Source organism: Monodon monoceros, unplaced genomic scaffold (assembly GCF_005190385.1).
Source record: "Monodon monoceros isolate NGI ecotype Baffin Bay Population unplaced genomic scaffold, NGI_Narwhal_1 Super_Scaffold_12, whole genome shotgun sequence".
In the NCBI taxonomy this organism is placed as follows: domain Eukaryota; kingdom Metazoa; phylum Chordata; class Mammalia; order Artiodactyla; family Monodontidae; genus Monodon; species Monodon monoceros.
Window position 1 is genome coordinate 106,395,275 of NW_021703768.1, and position 15,363 is coordinate 106,410,637.

General features: G+C 34.8%; 1 protein-coding gene across 1 annotated transcript in view; it reads left to right on the plus strand.

Annotated features, from left to right (window-relative positions):
• The window catches only part of SLC12A2 (solute carrier family 12 member 2), a 108,790-nt gene that overhangs the window by 64,177 nt on the left and 29,250 nt on the right, over window positions 1-15,363 (plus strand). The window contains exons 11-17 of the mRNA XM_029217643.1: window positions 1,653-1,760; window positions 2,842-2,965; window positions 4,011-4,112; window positions 5,950-6,105; window positions 6,692-6,791; window positions 11,347-11,458; window positions 12,890-13,030. Coding sequence (XP_029073476.1) covers window positions 1,653-1,760; window positions 2,842-2,965; window positions 4,011-4,112; window positions 5,950-6,105; window positions 6,692-6,791; window positions 11,347-11,458; window positions 12,890-13,030 — 843 coding nt within the window. The remainder of the gene's footprint in view (window positions 1-1,652; window positions 1,761-2,841; window positions 2,966-4,010; window positions 4,113-5,949; window positions 6,106-6,691; window positions 6,792-11,346; window positions 11,459-12,889; window positions 13,031-15,363) is intronic.

Genomic DNA, 15,363 nt, shown 5'->3' on the forward strand with positions numbered 1-15,363 from the left:
ATCAGATTGAAATATTTAAAACATTCTGTACAAGCACGGTACATTTTCCCACCCAAGTAATTCAGTGTTGATGAAATACTGTTGTCTAAATATATATTCCATATTCATACTTCCTCTCTTCTTCCAGTAATGTCCCAGATCAATTTTTCTCAGATCCAGGATTCAATCTGGTGTCACACATGGCCTTTAGTTACTTTAAAATTCTTTAATCTAGAGGAGTTCCCAGCCTGCCTGTTTTAACCTTTCAGGATGTTGACATTTTGAAGAGTCCAGGCAATTTATTTTGTATTGTGCTCCTCTGTTTGGATTTATTTGATTGCCTTCTCATTGTCTAAGTTAGTGATCCATTTTTTTTAAACTTCATTATAGGGAAATGTTTGAACATGTACAAAGATAGAGAAAGCAATATAATGTACCTAACATACACATTTTCCAAGTTCATCAGTTATCAGCGCATGGCTAATTTTGTTTTATTTATGACTCCCCACTTCCTAGATTATTTAGAGGCAAATCCTGGAGTTAGACCCTTTCAGCTGGATATTTCTACTTTTAGCTTTAATAAATAAGTACTCTTTAAAGACAAACAAAAAACATAACCACAATACCAATCTTAACATTAAAAAAAGGAAACAACCTTCCTGACAGAAGTATATCAAACCACCTTGGAATATTCTTGCCAGAAAACTTGTACCTCAGTCTGATCAACTTGTCTAGATCTACCTACCTACCAGTTGACTAGAAATAGAGGTGAGAGGAACAAGTTAAACAAGGCAGTGGAGATTGTCGGCAAAATCCAGAGCGTGGGGTTTCTCTAGGAGAAATGACATAAAAATCATAAAATGTAAAGGAAAGGGTGAGCCTGTAGATTGAAAAAGACTTAAGAGACATATCAACCAAATGTAAATGTAATCCTTTTGTGGATCCTGATTTGAACAAACTTTTAAAAAGCAAGAAAAGAGGAATAATTTGGGGATTTTGAATGTGATTGAGTATTTGATGCTGTTAAGGAATTACCCAGTTTATAAGCTGTGACAGTGACTTTGTAGTTACAGTTTTTTTTTTTTTGCGGTACGCGGGCCTCTCACTGCTGTGGCCTCTCCTGTTGCAGAGCACAGGCTCCGGACGCGCAGGCTCAGCGGCCATGGCTCACGGGCCCAGCCGCTCCGCGGCATGTGGGATCCTACCAAACCGGGGCACGAACCCATGTCCCCTGCATTGGCAGGCGGACTCTCAACCACTGAGCCACCGGGGAAGCCCTGTAGTTACAGTTTTTAAAGGTTTTTACGCATTAGAGGTACACACAAAAATTTATGCATGAAATGAGATCTGGGGTTTAATTCACAATAATGAAAAGATTGGCCCTGTTGAAACTGAGCGATGGATACTTTGTAGTTCAGTATGTTCTTCTGCCATTGTGTGTGCCTTTGACATCTTACAAAATAAAAAGTTTTTTTACATTTAGGGCTGGTGGTAAATCAGTTTCAGAAGTTTGTACGCACGTAACCATTATTACTGTTTATTATTGTTATTTTTATCAGATTTCTCCCAGAATTACTATTAGTGGTCTTCATAGGAATAATAAAGATGAAGTGTTGTGTTCTTTTTTGAATTTTATGTAAGACTTATTTTTCCATTTTTGTCACTTTTTTAAGGTAATGAGCATGGTGTCAGGCTTTGCACCACTAATTTCTGCAGGTATCTTTTCAGCCACTCTTTCTTCTGCATTAGCATCCCTTGTGAGTGCGCCCAAAATATTTCAGGTAAGTATTTTCATGTTACAAATTTTATTAAAGGGGCAGTTAAGGTAATATATTTAAATATGGGATTTTTAATATTTTTAAATTATTTGTTTACTTCTATCAAGCCCATGTATTGATATTTATATGACATATACAAACACATATATCCAGAGTAGCATATTTAATTTTATGCATATGAATGTGGATGTGTATATATAAACACTTGGCCTATATCTACTCTCAGGGTGTAAGTTTTGAGTTGTCTTTCTGGAAGTGGTGATGAATTTTTGCTTTATGGACATACTGTTAGCATAAATTTTCATAACGTCTTACCAAGGATAAAAAGTATAGTCCAAGACCATAAATCAAAAGAATTAAAGTATCTTATTCCTATTAGCATAATGCCAACATTAATGTTTAATTTTATGAATATCTGAATGTCTAATACGTGCTATGCATTATGTTAGGTACTCAGGATATAATAATAAATATGATAGACATTGTTTCCCTTTAATGAGCATTAAATAAATGGCTGATACTGGATAGAAAAAACTTTTTATTACTAAAACAAATGAGATATCGATTCTGCAGCTTTGTTAATTTCCTTTGTTCTTTTTGTTTGTTCTTAATTTTTTATTGTAGCTAGTTAGTACAGTAGAGGTGTAGAATATTTACTAAAATTATTTTCAGTATTGTTTTAAGAAAGGTGATTATGTTTTATAATTAGGATTTTCATTTGTTTTGAGTCTAGGATTTGGACTTGGTTTTCTTAAAATAGGTCACACGTCTGTCATACTTCTCAAGGTTCCACATTTCTTCTGTGTATGCCTGCTCCTTTGGCTCTTTATTCATATAAGAATTTCAACCTGGGGTGGAATAAAATGGATAAAAACTTCAGTGTATTCTAAACCTCCTGTCTTTCTGATGCTAGAAATGTTTGAATCTCCTTTACAGTTTGTAGGTGAAGCAGCGTGAGGGGAAAGAAAGAGGACCAAGAATTAGAAACTTGGGTTCCATTCCTGATTAACCTATTGTAACTGTAAGCAGATCTGTATGTCTTATTTCGATATATTTCATTTTAACGTTTACATTTCTTCATTAGGCCTTATGTAAGGACAACATCTACCCAGCTTTCCAGATGTTTGCTAAAGGTTATGGGAAAAATAATGAACCTCTTCGTGGCTACATCTTAACATTCTTAATTGCACTTGGATTCATCTTAATTGGTTAGTCTATAAATGTACGCTAATGTAGATTTTGGTGCATTTATAGTATCAGCTGTCAACACTGAATTGTTAAATTATAAACAAAATGTTACTTTGCCTGCAATACTAAGTTAGTTTCTTTTTGATCAAAGGAAAGAGTGTTTAGAAAATAATGCAAATAATAGCACTTGTTAAATATTTGCTAAAATTCTTACCATCACTAATTCTCCATCAGGGCTAGAGGGAACTCTTAGGTTCTTGTCCCTAAAACAAATATGATAATAGCGTAAGGAAAAGGATTCCAGTGTCTTTCATGAAGGTAGAACCTCCGCCGATCTACTTTTTGGTACTGTTGCCTCTGATCGTAAGGAAGCTAATGGGTCTTTCACTGCTCAAGAAGACTTTGGACTTTTATTAAAAGTCTGATTATACTACTGGAAACTAACTCTCATGTGATATTTAAGAATGTATTTGGTTAAGTTTCCTGTGACCCAACAGTTCTTTTTAGGGGTTTTTACCCTATAGAAACTCACATATATAAGAATATTCTTAGTGTCATTAATTATAATAGTGATAAATGGAAGCAACCTGAGTACCTATCAACAGAAGAGTGAAACTGCAGAATAATATTCAGCAGTAAAAAAATGAATAAACTTGGTTTTCATATATTAATATGGATGAATCTCAAATATAATAAATGTAAAAATAACAAATTACAGAATGATAATATAGTATGATATAATTTACGTAACTTTTAAAACACCCAGAACAGTGCTACACAATGCTTATGGACCATATATATGTGTAGTAAAACGAAATGTCATTGGAAAGAATATTCCAACTTTGACGAGTTGAGGTATAAAGAGGGCTTCTACTGTGTACGTAAGGTATGATTTCTGAAAATTAAAGTATATAAAGTATATATGGCAAAATTCATTAAATCTGGTTTGTGGATGTAGGAGTATTCATTATGCTGTTATCTACAGGTTTGAAATAATTCATAGTTTTGAAGAGTTAAAAAAAGGTCTAATATGTCAGTTAAATATGCTTCATGTTTCTTTTGCAGCTGAACTGAATGTTATTGCTCCAATTATCTCTAACTTCTTCCTTGCATCATATGCGTTGATCAATTTTTCAGTATTTCATGCATCACTTGCAAAATCTCCAGGTGACTTTACGTTTTTTTAAAAGTTCTGTAAATGTGGTAATGTCTAATTTTAGAGAAAATGAAACTTTTTTTATATATAAATTAATTTCTTTTATTTATTTATTTTTGGCTGTGTTGGGTCTTTGTTGCTTTCTCTAGTTGCAGCGAGCAGGGCCTACTCTTCATTGGGGTACATGAGCTTCTCATTGCAGTGGCTTCTCTTGTTCCGGAGCATGGGCTCTAGGCACACAGGCTTCAGCAGTTGTAGCGCGTGGGCTCAGTAGTTGTAGCTCGCTTGCTCTAGAGCACAGGCTCAGTAGTGGTGGTGCACAGGCTTAGTTGCTCCACGGCATATGACATCTTCCTGGACCAGGGCTCGAACCCATGTCCCCTGCATTGGCAGGTGGATTCTTAACCACTGCGCCACTAGGGAAGCCCAAGAAAACAAAACTTTAACACATTTTAAAAGATGGCATGTGGAGAATTAGCTCACGAGTGCTTCACTCTGCCTTTATAGTTGAGTCAAACTGAGTATTCAAAGATCTCTTTATCATGAAGTTTATTGGTAAATAATGCCTGTTTCTTGTCTTCAAAGAATTTAAAATAGCATTAATTTTAAATTCTGACACTGTGAAAGAATTACTTTGCTTTTTTCTGCTTTTATTATTTATTCAGCTGATTGCTATTTCAGTTCTAAGAACATTATTATGATATAGTTAACCTATCCAGGAATATTTTTAACACAATGAGTTCTGTGGAGTTCTAATATAAGGGGTCTTTATCAACTGAAAAATTACTCCATATACATTTTTTATGGGTTTTGTTATAAACCATGATAGCAGTTGGGACATCAGAGAAGGAAATAAGGAACAAAAGCACTGTTCCTTCTAAGGGTCTAAAAGTTTCTCAGAAAAGGAAAGATAAAGTATGGGAACTTAGGACACAAACATCTTAGCTTCAGTTTTTACTTTAAGAATATAAATTTTAGAGGTGGGTATGGGTGTGGCTATAAAAGGGCAACACAAGGGATCCTTGTGTTGGACTTTTCCTTATCGTGACTGTATTAATATTTTAGTTGTGATATCGTGATATCATTTTGCAAGATGTTATCATTGGGAGTAACTAGGTAAAGGGTGTCCGGAATCTCTATGTATTATTTCTTACAACTTTATGTGAATCTGCAGTTATCTCAAAATTAAAAAGTTTAATTTTAGAAAAGAATATAAGTTTTATTGAAATGATTTAAAAATAGTATTTTGGGCTCTGGAATTACCTATGAATGAAAATTTTAAAACACGGCCTTCAACAGTTTTTCGAGTGAGCTTATTAATTCATAAATACTTCCCCAAATGGGAAGGTATGATTCTATAGTCAACTCACAGTTTTTCTAGCAAGTAGATTACTTTTTTAATGATTCTGAAGAACAGTTTGTTTGAATTGTTTTATACATTCATTAGGATATAGATGTGTCTCCTGCTAAAACACAGAAAATAAAACCGCACTATTAAGGACTCAATTTGAAACCTAATGTTTTAATCTTCTCTAGTTTTTAGCATTCACTGGGGTAGGCTGATTTATACTTTTTTGGTAGGGAATTTTTTGAATACAGAAACTAGTAAGATAGGGTAATGTGGACATAAATAGATGTGCCCACTTCATGGCTGTCAGGAATCATGATGTTGTGATCAGTAATGGTCTATGACTTCACTGTTATAATTAGCCTTATAGTTCACATTTAAAGACCTTTTAGTGTAGCAGCCACAGAGAAATTTATTTTGTGCATACGTATGTACCACTGTCTAAAGCAGATGAGGTATCCAAGTGACTTTTATTTATCTATTTTGTTTGTTATTGTTAGGATGGCGCCCTGCCTTCAAATACTACAACATGTGGATATCACTACTTGGAGCAATTCTTTGTTGCATAGTGATGTTTGTCATTAACTGGTGGGCTGCACTGCTAACATATGTGATAGTTCTTGGACTTTACATTTATGTTACCTACAAAAAACCAGGTAATTACATTTTGTAATCCAAGTATGAGAGAATGAAATTTTGGATTAGAATGGTGGCTTTAGAAATGAAATGGACAAAGAAGATACTGTTTTAATCATCTCAGAAACAATTATTTCTCTAATATGCTTGTTAAATCTCTAAAGTAACAAATGTCTAAAATCATCATTTGTGTCCAGATTGTTTATTCAGTAAGAGGTAAAATTTGCCTGTTCAAATAACTTAAACTGTTCAGTACTATAAATAGTACTTTATAACAATCATAGATCTGCCTCTTTCCTTTTAGACCTTTGGCTATATAAGCAGTAATTTTTAAGTGTTTTATTTGTAAAAGGCTCATTTTGAGTTGCATGCACAGCATGTCTGCAGCCCTATCATCCCAGTCTTTTCTAAGTTGTACTTTTTTTTTTAATGTAATTGTAGTTCAGATTGGCATTGTCTTAATTTCATGCCATGAACTTGAACTATTGAAAGTCCTGAGGACAATAGTTTATTTTAGCAATTGACTTTTTAAATGTGAAAGTACTTGTTATTGATGACTTGTTACAACCGGTATTAAGCTGCTGCATGAATACTGTCTTCCCACAGATGTGAACTGGGGATCCTCCACACAAGCCCTGACTTACCTGAATGCACTGCAGCATTCGATACGTCTTTCTGGAGTGGAAGACCATGTGAAAAACTTCAGGTAAGTCATAAGGTAACAGAAACATTTTGTCTTAGGTGGCAATCAGTTCTTCCTTTATTGTTCAGTAACATTTTCATATGCTGATATTTCATGGAAATTTCTCTAAAAGCATAGGGTATTATTTCTTGTTTTGGTTTGATTTGAGCAGTTTATTCAAAAACAAGGTTGAGGCTTCTTCTTATCAAAATTTTACAAAGAGATAAATTATCATCTACCTTGCAAAAATGTTGTGAAAGTTTTGGAGGTCTCTCATTTGATAACTTTTAAATAGTAGGTATCATAAAGTAAACTTTTTTCCCCCGCTGTGGCCTCAGTAGTTATATAACTACTGAGGATGAAATTCATAAAAATCCCCTTTTTGCAATTTTACTAAGGCAGTAAATATTTTCATATTAGTGGCTTCATTCTCATTGTGGTACTGGAAACCAGTTTTAGTGATAAAGAATCAATGCCTTAGAGTGAAGAGTATTTCTTACTTTCTTCAATAAATTATTTTTTATCTTATAATAGTTTATCAGTTATCATTTTAAAAACTATTCCTTAATTTAACATGCTTCTAATAATTGATGAGATTCAGTTACTAAAGCACTGTTGTAAATCCAGGAGTATTGTTTATTTATATAGATTCTTAGAAATTGTAGATTATTACTTATACCAAGCTATAAGTAGGCTTGTCATTTTTAGACAATAGATCATTAGACAGCCATTCTCATACTGTTCATGTAAGCCTGGTTCTGAACAGGTGACTTTCCACAGTCATGAGTAATCACTTCTCACTGGCGTCTGCACAGTAATCACAGAAATAAATTCCTTGTTTCAGTAAATCAAAAGGCAAAATCTTTTTTAAAGAAAACTTCCAGAGTGGATACGTGCCAGAAAAGAAGTGCTCTACCAGATTTCCCCCAGGAAGAAACATCTTTGTATATCTTTTTGTTAACTCTTTGGGTTCTCCCCCCTGCCCTGCCCGCAACTTTCTTCTAGAATGAAAGTTTTCCAGAGACCACAGATCTTCAGCTTAGGAGTACAGAGAAACTGGAAAAAGAAAAAGAAATGAGAGCCCTGGGAGGAAAACTTTAAATGCAGTACATTTTGAACATTTTGACTAGTCGATGCCAAATATGGCAGAAAATAGAAATCATTCCTTTATGTAAAAAGTTGTATTCCAGAACTGAGAGTATGACCAAGAGTCAGAGTTAATTTGCCATTAATAAAAAACTGTTGCTTTGGCTTATTACAGTAATGGGGAAATTTTAAAAAAATTTTATTCTAATTGTTTTAAAATTTTTATCCGAATTATACATGAACATAGTTTAAAGAGGAAAAACTTAGGTTTGTCATGAAAATTAGCAATTGCCCCAGTTCTCAAATCCCTGTTTCTCTCATGCCACAGGCAACCACTTTTAACTGAATCGTGTAATATTTACTTCATATTCCCAAAAAGAGGGTTTGTCTTGTTGTATTGTTTGAGTTTTAACTTCAGGCGTTATCTGCTGATTTCTTTCATCCATGTATGCCCACCACACATGTGCACCCTTCCCTTTACCCTACCGTCCCAGGGTATTTTTTATGTCATTATTTTGATTATATTAGACTTGATATTTATATTCTGACATTTTAAGCATGATTCAAGAGCCCAGCCATGTAGTAAATTATAGTTGCTTTTTTTTTCCTGTACAGGCTTTTTGTTTTCTGTGTAGGCAATAAATTTTTTTTCCTGTTTAAATTTCTATTTATCAGTATCTCAGCGTTCACCAAATTTGCCAAAAGATTTTGTTTTCTTCGCTTCATAGTTTCTATAGTTTCTATTTCCTTGAATAGTGAGAAATAGTCTTTCTCACTATTTCTTGCCTCTTTAATTTGGGTTCTTAGATTTAGCATTGTCTGAAGTATCTGTGGTCCTGGGCCAGGGAAGTTCTGCATTGGTGGGTGGGGCTTGTCAGTGAAGCCCTTGATGTAGATTAATGTGGCTTTGCTGGTTCTTTAAGAAATTTAAGTCATCTTAAAGGTTTTCTATTTTGATCTGATTAGATTTCTCAGAAAAGAATCTTTTAATCTTCTGCTTGTTGATAAAGTTCTGGCTACCAGAGTTCTGAGAGCCAAGTGGGAAGGCAGCTCAGAGATCTCAGGGTTCAGCATATAGTAAATGTTCTCCTACCTCCCCTACTTAAAGTAGCTGCTTATGCCCTCAGACCAGAGATCTGGGACATATGCTTATGCTCCCAGACCAGAGGTCTCTCTAGCAAATAAGCCCTAGCCTAACAGGATTGGAGAGGGACAGGGACAGTTGCCCATCATAGTGATGGAAATGATTTGGGTTCATCTAGGTGCTTCTTATGCAAACTTTAAATCAGTCCTTCTTATTTTAGTTTCTTTAACATATTGCCCCTGCCATTTCCAAAGACTCTATTGCCTCTAAGTCCTAGGCATTTTGATGGTTCTTAGGTGTAAAATCAGATGGCTTCATAGTTTTCTTATGCTCATTTGTAATTTAGCCTTTTCCTGATTTGTCAAATCCTTTATTTTTCTTCCATCTGCTTTCTGGCTTTCAAAATTCAATGCTATTGTGTCCTATCCTGTTCTCCATATTTTTGGTGACTTAAAAAATCCCATCATACTACGGAGATTTTTAAGGAGGCAGTAAAGATGAAGGCAGATGTTCATACTCTGTCATTGTTACTAGAAGTAATCCCTAATATATTTTGTTCTATACCTTTCTTTAGAATGATAAAATTACACCCAAATTATGCCTTTGTGGTGTGTTTACTATTTATTGATAGTAAAGATAGGGACTACAAGTTCATTTCCCTCAGTAATAGGTTATATTAGTAATAGGTTAAACTACCATAACAAAAAGCTGAAAAAATAAAGTGGCTAAACAAGATAGATATCAGTGTTATGTGATAGTCCAGAGGTAGATGGATATTCATGGCTGGTAAGTAGATTGGCTGCACTTGGTTATTCAAGTTCCACATTCCTTTTATCTGTCAGTCTGCCATTCCCTAGGATGTGTTTTTCTGTCCGTGTGGTCAAAGACATCACCCCCCCTCCACCACGGCCTAGCTTACAGGAAAGGGGAAAAAAGTATGGAGGGTGGCCAGCTTCATTTTTAAAGGACAGGACAAGGAATTAGGAACATCGTACGGGCTGGAAATCAGTCATAGGGCCACTTTCAGCTGCTAGGAAGGCTAGGAAATGCAATGTTTAGCTGCGGAGCCATGTAGCCTGCTGAAGCTCAGGTGGAGAGACTGGACTACTAGCAGTCTGGGCCTTAGAGGAGGACTTCATATTTGATTGCCCCAAAGCAATTCCCCCAAGCAGAACTGGCTTTTCACATAGCTTGCTAAAATTCTGAATGAGTTAGTACCATTTTTAGGTCTTTATTCAGGTTTTCCTGCTTATTTTATAAGTATAGTTAGGAACTACCCTAACAATTTAGTAGGTAAGTCAGAATTTTTAGTCTATTTGCTTTTTGTTAAAGTTTGTTTTAATTATACACACTGTTGTGATTCATTTTGCTGTGCAGTAGAAGCTAACACAACATTGTGAAGCAACTATACTCCAATAAAACTTAATTTTAAAAAATAATCAAAATTTTTTTTAAAAAAATTTTTCTGAATCTGTTTGAATTCATAACATGGATACCTGAATTTTTTTTCCTCAAACAAGGTTGATTTTTATTTCTCGTCAACAAAAATCAAGAGTTAAAAATACATGAAAGGGCTTCCCTGGTGGCGCAGTGGTTGAGAGTCCACCTGCCGATGCAGGGGACGTGGGTTCGTGCCCCAGTCCGGGAAGATCCCACATGCCGCGGAGCAGCTGGGCCCGTGAGCCATGGCCGCTGAGCCTGTGCGTCTGGAGCCTGTGCTTCACAACGGGAGAGGCCACAACAGTGAGAGGCCAGCGTATCACAAAAAAAAAAAAAAAAAAAAAATACGTGAAAGTCTTGCCACTGTCTTGTGTTTGCAAAGGCAACTGAATTCAATTTTGGCTTTCATCATAATTAATTAGTATTAAAACTTTTCAAATAGAAACCTTTTCTTCACCACAGGTGGTTTTACTCATATGACATCATTAAAATTAAACTAGATTAGGGAGGGCTGATGTTACAAAGTAGAAGTTAAGTATGATGTGATCAAGCTAAGAAGGAAAGTGACCTGTTTTTTACATGAAGGCAAGGCCATGCTCTCAGGAAGTTTTCTGGACTCTGTGAAAGAACTGGAATATTTATTACCTTTATAAGATGAAAAATGGTTACATGTTTTTAACCAGCATGGTCATTTCTTTCTGTAGTGCCTCCCAGAATCTTGATGTATAATATTACCTATTAATTTAGGACATTTGGTATGATGGTTGTTCAAAGAAGGTTTTGTTTTTCTGCATTTCTCATGTACCAAGGAACCCTAGTTATGTCATCTGTGAGAATCTTGTGGCCTGTCTTGAGGACAGTTGCATAAAGGAGTGGCTAGTGTAATAATATATTCTTAGAGAAGTGACTTAAAATCATGTCCATGTTATCAAAACCCTAAACTTCTCTTTCTTTTTAATCTTAAATTAGGCCACAGTGTCTTGTTATGACAGGTGCTCCAAACTCACGCCCAGCTTTACTTCATCTTGTTCATGATTTCACAAAAAATGTTGGTTTGATGATCTGTGGTCATGTACATGTGGTAAGTATTAGTTTTGTTTTTTATATTAAAACGTTTTTCACTCTGTATGTAATTTGTGGAGCTTTCTAGATTTGAAATAATTTGAGTAGGTCTTAGCAAACTATATTGCTTTGCTAAGAAAAATTACTTCCCAATAACTAAGGAACCTAAATGGAATTCAGTATGTGTTTTTTCTTGCTGATAAATCTCATAAAGTCCTGAGAATACTGGGAACATATACTTATCAGGAAAAAAAAGAGGCTGGAGGAGGTGGACAAATCATGGTAGATATCTAGTATCTGATATGTAAGAAGAGTAGAGTGCTGAATTTCCAAATTCAAACACTTTAATTGCTCATTCATTTTAGTTTTATTCATGAGCAAGGAAATTATTAAAAATAGGGGTAAACGGTCATCCAAAAGTAGTTTTTTGAAAACAATTACTAGATGATGGATCACCTTTTCTGCATAAGAAATTGGAGTATTTGCCAGATTAACTTATCTCCCAGGCTCTACTGTTCATTTTATTTTGGTGCTAGAAATGCGTGTTATATGCCCTACGTCCCAGCCCCTGCTAGAGTTGATCTTCTACTTGTATAGTAGCAAAGTGAGTGTGCATGCACGTGCGTGTGAGTGTGCATGTGCGTGCGTGTGGGGGGGGGGTAGTGGAAGAACACACTGAGACACTGACTCCACTCAGGACCTGTGGAGTTTCACAGTTATCTTAGATCAATTCAGGTTGGGGTCTTGAGCATAAGAAATTACAAAGGGGAAATTCTTCTACTAGGAAAGATAAATTGTACTTTTCCTTGTCTTATTCATGTATAATTAGGGTGTACTTTTAATCTTATTTTTAGATTTTTAAAAAATACATTTTAGGTAAAACATGTAACACATTTTATGTGTTGCTTACAAGGATCAAAATAGAATGGCAAGTTAAAAACGCCTTTCTTGTGTCATTTCATCATTTAACAAGTACAAAGAAAAAACGTATTTATATAGCTCACTTTGACTTGTAATGATACTTCTAGGTTTCTGAGAATTAACAACTCAGATGTTTGAGACAAACAAAAAATAAGATGGGAAACTTTCCATAGAAAAACAGAAGGCTCTTATTTTTCTCTGTGTAATCTCTTCTCCATTTTCAATAATTTATAATTTCTTTCATTTACTAGTATCAAAACATTTATTTTTCCAAGTCTGTGTTTCTTCCTCTCCTCTTCTTCCTTCTACTGGCACCCTCTGTGTCTTTGTTCCATCAACACTGTTTTTTCATAATCTTTATTGGAAAGAATTCACTGACAGGAAAATGAAACACTATCATTATACTTCCCTTCTCCCCCCACCGCCATGTTTAGACACCTTGTTTAAACCAAGATAACAGGAGGATTTTTATAAAGGGGGAATAGATTACCTTTCAGTTAAAGACACTATTAATATTTTTACCTTAAAGGGCCCTCGAAGACAAGCTATGAAAGAGATGTCCATTGATCAAGCCAAATATCAGCGATGGCTTATTAAAAACAAAACGAAGGCTTTTTATGCTCCAGTACATGCAGATGATTTGAGAGAGGGTGCACAATATTTGATGCAGGTAAATTTGTTACATCTTTCAAATGACAGTATTTTAGTTTTGTGTAAGCTTTCAAAAACTTGTTTATTCCAGGTTTCATTATTCACATTAATAAAAATCATAAATCTTTAAAATATCTTTACTGAAGTAGAATACTACAATTTGTATAATTTGAGAGTTACAGAAATACTGTGCTGTTGGCTGACAGTGAAGAACCTCTTTGTGAATTATCTTAGCCTATTTCTGTCCTTTTCCTAAGATAGTTCCCATTCACTCCCTGTTGTGTTAAGTAATGGCAGTCCTTATTTAATTTTTTAAAAATTCTAATTCCCTACTATATTTCTCACTATTATTTTACTGGTGCTAAACTTAGACTTCTCTTTCGGTTTTGTGTGTGTCCTAGTAACCAGAATGTGGGATTTGGAATCAGTCCTAGGTTTAAATGCTAGCACTGCTACTTCCTTATTATGGATTTCGGACCAATCAAGTTATTTAACTTCTCAGAAACTCAGTTTCTTCAACCCTTAAAGGTTGTAGGGAGACAGTGTTTGCCAACTTATTTTTATAGGAACCTCTTTCTTCAAAAGAAAGCTTAAGCAAAAGCCCATTGACTGTGTCGATTGTGGAGCTGCTTTGTTAGAGGTGGGGGACTCAGTGCTGTCACTGGGCCCTTTCTGTTTTGTGTTTTTTAAAACTTGACAAGCACATGGTTAAGAATAGCCTAGGCTATCCTCAGGAATAATAAGGGGTGGGAGTGGGATTGCTTTGCCAGATATAAAGGCTTATTAGCATAAAACTATAGTGATTAAGACATTGTGGTATTGAAGTAGAGACAGACAGTTCAACTGAGTAGAAATAGAGCCACTCATATAGGAAATTTAATACATGACAGAGGTGACATTGAAAAGATGAGCTGGGATAATTGATAATTTATGTGAAAAATATATATAACACATCCTTATAAACCAAACAACAAAACATTTCCAGATAGATTAAAGACCTAGACATGAAAGGCAAAATTTGTAAGCTTTTAGTAGAAAATAGAGAATAATTTTATGATCTTGGACTAGGGAAGAAGTTTTTAAATGAGACACAAAAAGTTGAATTATGAAGAAGAAACCAATTATTTTTTAGTTAACATTTATAAAATTGTGCTTCTAAAGAAAGCATGAAAACAAAAAATGAAGCCACAGACTTAAAGAAGATAATGTTACCAGCAAAAGAATATGGTGCACAATATATAAAGAAATACTAAATCTATAAGAGAAAAAAAGAATAGCAAAAGACATGCAAAGAAGAGGAAACCTAAATGACAGAAGTAAAAATTAAAACCGTAGTACAGCTTTATTCCATACCCGTCAGATTGATCAGAATCAGGTCTGCCAATACCAAGTGTTAGAAATGGTGTAGAGCACTTGGAAATCTTTGCACTGCTGTAGTAAATGTAGACTGGACAATCACGTGGGACAGCAACCTGGCAGTATTCTGCATCTTTGAAAAGTGCGGATATCCTGAGACATTCCATTCTTAAGTGTATACCACAGAGAAATTTTACACATGTGAAGAAGGCTATGTGAAGTTTCATAGCACTATCATTTTACAGTGAAAAGGAAATTAAAGTAACTTCAACAGCCATTAATCACATTATTGAAAATTGTGGCATAATCATGCAGTGGAATTCCATATAGTGGTGAAAAGGTACTATACATATCAATGAGGATAAACCTCAGACAGAAATGTTAAGGAAAATAGCAAGTTAAAGTAAGAACATGAGTAATATGAAGATGATATAAATTTTAAAAAATATGTAACTTAAAAATTCATACGTATATATGCCTAGATAATGGAATATATAGTAAAAATACAAGGAGATCTTGAAAAGGATATACTGGGTACTTGATATGTATTTGTGAAATTTGTTTTCTTAAGCTGAGTGGCGGATACATGATTATTTATTACTTTATTCACTTTTGTATGTGAAATATATAAATATTTCAAACGGAATGCTACCCCTGGTCATAAGGTTGTTTCTAGTGGGTAAATCTTGCTTGCTTTTGTGCAGTTTATAGGAATACTTTGATAACTACTCTATGTATTTAATAAATGTTATGAAGGAAATGAAAATATTTACTTACAGCAATGGTTCTTAACTTCAGCCTGCATCAGAATCACGTGGTGGACTTGCTAAAACACAGACTGCTGGGCCGCATCTTTACAGTGATTCAGTAGGTCTAGGGTGAGGCCCAAGAATTTGCATTTCTAACAAGTTTCCCGGTGATCACGCTGCTGCTGCTGGTCCAGTCCAGGCACTACACTTTGAGAGCCACTGCCCTCGAGGGTTTCTGTGGTATAAA